General features: G+C 39.5%; 3 protein-coding genes across 3 annotated transcripts; 1 reads left to right on the top strand and 2 right to left on the bottom strand.

The window, feature by feature from the left end:
* Positions 1–369: 369 nt before the first annotated feature.
* On the bottom strand, positions 370–855 carry SARC_09883 (hypothetical protein; the record flags this gene model as incomplete). The annotated part of the gene is made up of 1 exon (XM_014296088.1): positions 370–855. One exon carries the CDS (start codon positions 853–855, stop codon positions 370–372), a length of 486 nt encoding a protein of 161 aa, XP_014151563.1.
* Positions 856–937: 82 nt separating this feature from the next.
* Positions 938–1,285, bottom strand: SARC_09882 (hypothetical protein; the record flags this gene model as incomplete). Its single annotated transcript, XM_014296087.1, has 1 exon — positions 938–1,285. A coding segment is annotated over one exon (348 nt), but the record flags the coding sequence as incomplete, so codon positions are not given.
* Positions 1,286–4,988: 3,703 nt separating this feature from the next.
* Positions 4,989–5,624, top strand: SARC_09881 (hypothetical protein; the record flags this gene model as incomplete). Its single annotated transcript, XM_014296086.1, has 1 exon — positions 4,989–5,624. A coding segment is annotated over one exon (424 nt), but the record flags the coding sequence as incomplete, so codon positions are not given.
* Positions 5,625–6,147: the final 523 nt, after the last annotated feature.

The raw sequence follows: 6,147 nt of genomic DNA, 5'->3' as shown, positions 1-6,147 counted from the left end.
ATATTCTATAATCGATTGTAAAATATATAATCAATTATATATCATACACACATACATATGTTATATATATAATGTATAAATCTATAATCAATTATATATTATATACACATATATATACTATATATATAATGTATAAATCTATAATCAGTTATATGTTATATGTACATACATATATTGTATATGCAATTTAATCTATAATCAAATATATGGGATACATATTCTATAATCAACTATATATTATATATACATACATACATTATATATACATACATACATTATATATACAATATAATCTATAATCAATTATATATTTGTTTGTATTCGTATGTACAGATACACGTATATAAATATTGATAATTGGGCTATTGTCTATTGTTTGTTGAATATATTAGTAGTGCCGCCCTCAGCCGTGTATATCGTGTTATTGTTAACGTTATGTTTCGTGCGAGGGTAAGTCATATTTACACCCTGGGCCATCATTTTTGCTCGCTTGCTGGATTTTGTTTTAGGATTAGTGATAATTGGTCTCTTTCTCTTCTTAAACTGTGTTAGACTATGTTTCTTTGTCGGCGATTTCTGTCTTCGGAGAAAGTTATCATCTGTGTCTGTACAGCTGTTTGTTTTGCCAACAGCGGTACTCGAATCGGTGTCAGTATGTATCTTGTTCACCCAGTCACTGACACGTACGACAGTTGAAGGTACGCCGGGCAAATCGACAGTCCCGCCTAATGTTTTTGATACTGATTCGTCATCTGTAACAGGCTCTCTGGCATCGAGCACTCTTTCTAGATCTTTAGTCGCAGAGGATACATTCTTATCACTATTGACAGCCTTTAGAACAGTATCTACAGTCATAACAGTGACATCGACATGAGCACTTACATCAGCCACTATGTCACTATCGTTTGTTAAATCTTTTTCGTAGCAGGGGTAATCTCTATGGTAGGGTACTCTCTGTGGGATGTGCTTTATTTTTCACACTGGTACTCAGATAGACAATAGCAGTAGCAGGCTCCTCATCACTCATCAGATCGGCAGTAGCAGGCTCTTCATCACTCATTAGATTGGCAGTAGCAGGCTCCTCATCACTCATCAGATCGGCAGTAGCAAGGTCCTCATCACTCAGATCATCGGCAGTAGGTGGCTTCCCATAACTCAGGCCGGCAGTAGCCGGCTCGTCATCACTAGCGGCCTCGATTTCGGAATGAATCTCATAGTCGCTGATATCATCCGATGTTGTAGAATCGAATCTCGTGGTTGCTGTTGCGATCGATGGTTGTAGTTGCTATTGTTGGTTGCAATTGATGGTTGCAGTTGCAATCGAAGGTTGCAGTTGCGATCGATGGTTGTAGTTGCGATCGATGGCTGCAGTTGCGATCGATGGTTGCAGTTGCGATTGTTGGCTGCAGTTGATGGTTGCAGTTGTGATTGATGGTTGTGATCGATGGTTGCTGTTGTGATTGATGGTTGTGATCGATGGTTGCTGATGCTATCGATGGTTGCAGTTGCGATTGATTGTTGCCATCGATGGTTGTACTTGTGATTGTTATTGCGATCGATGATTGATGTGAACTATCTCCGATCAGCACGTTCTACGTTATATAAACATATGTATTAACCACCATAACCTCACGTGTAGGCTGCTGAGTGCTGACTGCAGGCAGTGGAGCGAGTGGCGACCGTTGGTGATCAAATCATAAATAACACAATAGTGTAAAAAAAAATAGAAAGTTTCATAATGGCGCCTAAGCATAGCCTCTTAAAGCATAGCCTCTTAGGCGCCATTGTGTTTAGTAAACAGGCTAAGGCCGCCAAGCAGCTCCCAACCGATGCTTGGCGGGCCACAATAAGTTAATATAATAATAACACATCATGCCATTTAATTGATGATGGTGGTTGTCTGGTTGACGTTGCCGGTTGTAAATTGTCAAAAGTCAAAATTGAAAACTCAAAGACAATTGAGGTACATATCCGATTCGGATTTCGCCAGGCAGAATAAAAAAAAGGTACATTTCGTTGTTTTGACATTGGACAACACTATACCATTAAAGGATTTTGTATAAGTGATTGTGATTAGTCAATTGTTTTTTTGTTAAAAAAACGGTGTTTGTCGTCTTCTGACCAAACGGCATGTCGCGACGTGATTGTCGAGATGTGTCGGCATTGTAATGAAGTAGAAGCCGGTCGCGACGTGTCGTCACAGGTTTAAAACATGTCGTTTACCAACCCAGATAATTTAGAAGGCTATGATATGAACAATTTTTTTAAGTTTTTATTTCAGTTTGGAAGCTTTTGCTATTTTACAAAATATAAATGACTCTATTTGTATAATTTAGAAGGTTATATTAGTACATATGCTCTATTTTTAAATATTTGAGCAATCAAATTGTATTGTTACCAAATACTAATAATGAATGTTCACTGATGAAAGGAGCACAACGCCTCACAAGTCACAATTCAAACCGTCACTGCGACCTGCGACACGGTGAAATTCAAATTTGAAAATAGTCGGAATGCGTGGGAAACAGTAAAACAGTCGCACTTGGACAACTGGTCGGTGCCTCGGTGGTCACTATAAATAACAGGTACTTATCTACTCCGCCGACCGACGAGAGAACATTTTTTTTTAAATAAATAAAACTATGTACATAGTCTTCTAAAATAGCCTTCTATTTCAGCATAATATGGAGTGATCGAGAGGTACGTGAAAACCCCCATTCAAATGCCCGAAAATCTCAAATCCGGTAATACATTATAAAAATGTGTATTTATATTTCGGCAAATATCTCTCTAAAATCGCGCGAAGAATGTAGGGGGGTTTTTTTAAATACATTTCCTATATGTTCATCAAACATTGCATATATTGCTCAACATCGCTTATAAATGCACTCCGATTGCCCAAGTTGTGTGTCATACACGAAATACTGATTTTAACGCTCTTCATGCAGTTTGACTAGTCAACAACTTACCATGACAAGTCTATCAGACAGTCAATTAGCGTCCAACCAAACCAAGCCACCCGAAATTGTATCTGTGAATAGAATTGACGGTGTAGTGAAACATCACTTTGGACTACTAGAATTTCAGCGTGATGCGATCGAAGGAAAGTCCATGAAGAAAGTTCGTGGTATTGTACGCTGTGCAAATCTGAAGTATGTCCCCCTTCCAAGCACTCCTGTATTGGAAAAACTTTCTCAATCTTCAACTTCTCAAAATGGACAGATGTTAGAAAGTGATGCTACGCTGGCGAGGGGTGTCTTAGCCCCCTTTCCTAATTTGTGTTTTGATACAACCCCTATTTTTGGTTTTGGAGATGGTGGAGTATGCACGCGTTGTAGCTCCGAACCTATAGGTGAACATAAATGTATCACAAGCAACGACTCTAAAAATGGCAATCAGTCCGATTGTTTAACTCATTGTAAGCTACCGGAAGCTTATTTTTATAGTGACGAAAGTGAATTGGAGCATGATTGCGATGTGGATGACTGCGACTGTCGTTCAGACCTGGAGGATGCTTTAGTGACGGTGATGGCTAATGTCAAATGTTAAATATCCTTATAAGACCTCGATTTTACTATTCCTTATGCGAGAAACAGATTAATTGAACAATACCAATAATCAAGAGAGGTATAGATTTTTTAAATCTCATGAAATGTTTTTAAATTTTACCGACACGAAGATCAGCAAGGACGTATGCTTCCTTTTATTAAAGATGAACAAAGATTTAAATATGAATTGGATCCTTTGTCTGTACTACCCGCAATCAGCCTCCGAATCGAACAAACCTAGTAAAGTTTAGACCCAAGTTCCAACAACTGGATATGTAAAACTACAATCCCCTAATATCTGGATACGCAGTGCGGATCCATCGAATGTAAACAAATGGTGCGAATACAAGTGCCACTGTTGTTGATATTTGACATGATGCGTTTAGTCCGTTCACTCTCCACTACATTCCCAAACTAATACGGGAACGATTATTTGTGGCACAGATAGTTTTTAAGTTGTAGGTTGAGGAGTAGTTTCGAGGATTAAAGCGTTGAAGAGTGTTTTTGCTTTGTAGACAGTTGAAATAAGTATACAATCGCAAATGGGCAGGTGTCGTTTTGAAAAAACACTGTCGAACACGTGCTGGCAGCTATAAAGATCTTGAGGTTCGCTGGGCGCATTAATACAAGATTGTCAGCTGTGCAAATCAATATTGTATCAGTGAGAAGTCAGCTATATATTTTCAGGGGACAAAAGCGATAAATATATGTAGCCCATCGATACAGAATACAAACAGTATTGCACCACGTTGACAGTTGACGTTTGTGTTGCTAGTCTATGTTGCGACCTCCACGTTGAAGCCAAGGCAGTTGAACGGGTTGGCGTACAAGCTATATGGTTAGTGTATAATATAAAGGCATTCCACAATATACTACTGTGTCTACTGAGGCCAACAGTATAATAGTACATTCCACGTTGCATTTGTCTCCATCTCACAATTGGTGATATACGCGTAGTATCTTCGGCAAAACTTTGATTCTTGGTATATATGACACTGGAAGTGCACAGGCGCATTAGCCTGGGAAGGCCTATCAATATTGTCGAACTTTGTTTGTCCATTTATGTCCTTTATTCTCATACTGTTTACTTCACCCTTCGTCCCAGCCTACCAATACTATCGAACTTAGTTTGTCCATTTTCGCGTTCGTTCATTCTGATACTGTCCACTGCACCCTCGAACTATCGAACTAGTAGTTTGTCCATTTTTGTGTTCTTTTAGTCTAGTACTGTCTACTGCACCCTCGTCCCAGCCTACCACTACTAGCGAACCTATATTTTTCCATTTTGTGTTCTTCTATTCTCATACTATCTACTGCGCACTCTCGTCCCAGGCTACCAATACTATGGAACTATTAGTTTGTCCGTTTTTGTGGTCTTCTATTCTCATACTGTCTACTGCACCCTTGTCCCAGCCTACCAATACTATCGAACTTCGTTTGCCCGTTTTTGTCTTCGTTTATTCTGATTCTGTCTACAGCACCCTTCGTCCCTGCGCAGTCCTTTGATTTTCATACTCAGTATATTACACCCTTGTTCAGTATACAACACGCTTGTTTAGTATACTACACCCTTGTATCAGAGCAGGTTGCTTCTCTGACCCTACAACTTGCCTGGCAACCCCACAACCTGTCACTATCAAGTGTGTCTCTGTGGTACGTCGAACAAAATGAACCCAACTTACATCTTCGCGATAGCTATATCGGCTCAATAACAAGGTTAATGAATGCACTGGCATGCATACACGAGTACCTCTGCAACTACCTGGATATCGCTACTTCTGTTTGCGATGTTACCGCACATCATGCCCGACTCCATGTACTGTACAGCACAATCGGATGTAACTTCATGATGCTAACGGTTTAAGACGCACTCGCTCGCAGATAGCAGAACATCTTAACCCGTACTGTATGAACTTCTCAACTGGTGTAGATGCCTTTCACCTTCGAAAGCGGTTCCAGGCCGACTCAGCAATGCATGAATCTTGTTGTCCATGCGCAACGGTACACATACAATCTGCCTGCATTGCATCTCAACCACACCCGTAGTTTTTACACGGACTGTCACGAGACCTAAACCCCATGCTTCTAAATTCTAGATCTCCAGGTAACACGCTAATAGGGGTTTAGAGGTTTAGGGTTTTAGGGTTTTAGGGTTGAAGTATAATATTATATACGCCCATTCCATCTCGGGTATCTCTCGGCAGCACTTCCATTTTGCCACAAGAACCAAATTTTAACTGAGCCTCTTTGCAATTTCAAACCTAATTTTAACTGAGTCACTTTGCAATTCCCGATTTATGGGCCTGATTGCTACAGAAGTCATAGTTCATTTCCTCTTCTTCATGCGGTTGCGGAGTGCTTGCAGTTTACTTTGACTCTTGGCACCTGCAACGACGGACAATTTAAAGAAGATAGGTCTTATCAGAATAAGAGTGTCCAACCCTTCTCTCTCTTTAAAGATACATACTTGAAATCTCACAGTTAGATATATCTATGTACATGCATGCATTTATTTGAACATATATATCCATACATACATACATACACACACACACACATATATATATATACATATATATATACATACATACATACATGC

The sequence above is a fragment of the Sphaeroforma arctica genome (genome assembly GCF_001186125.1).
Source record: "Sphaeroforma arctica JP610 unplaced genomic scaffold supercont1.1071, whole genome shotgun sequence".
Taxonomy (NCBI): Eukaryota; class Ichthyosporea; order Ichthyophonida; genus Sphaeroforma; species Sphaeroforma arctica.
The sequence above is the reverse complement of the archived record's forward strand: the minus strand, read 5'-3'. Positions and strand labels throughout refer to the sequence as shown.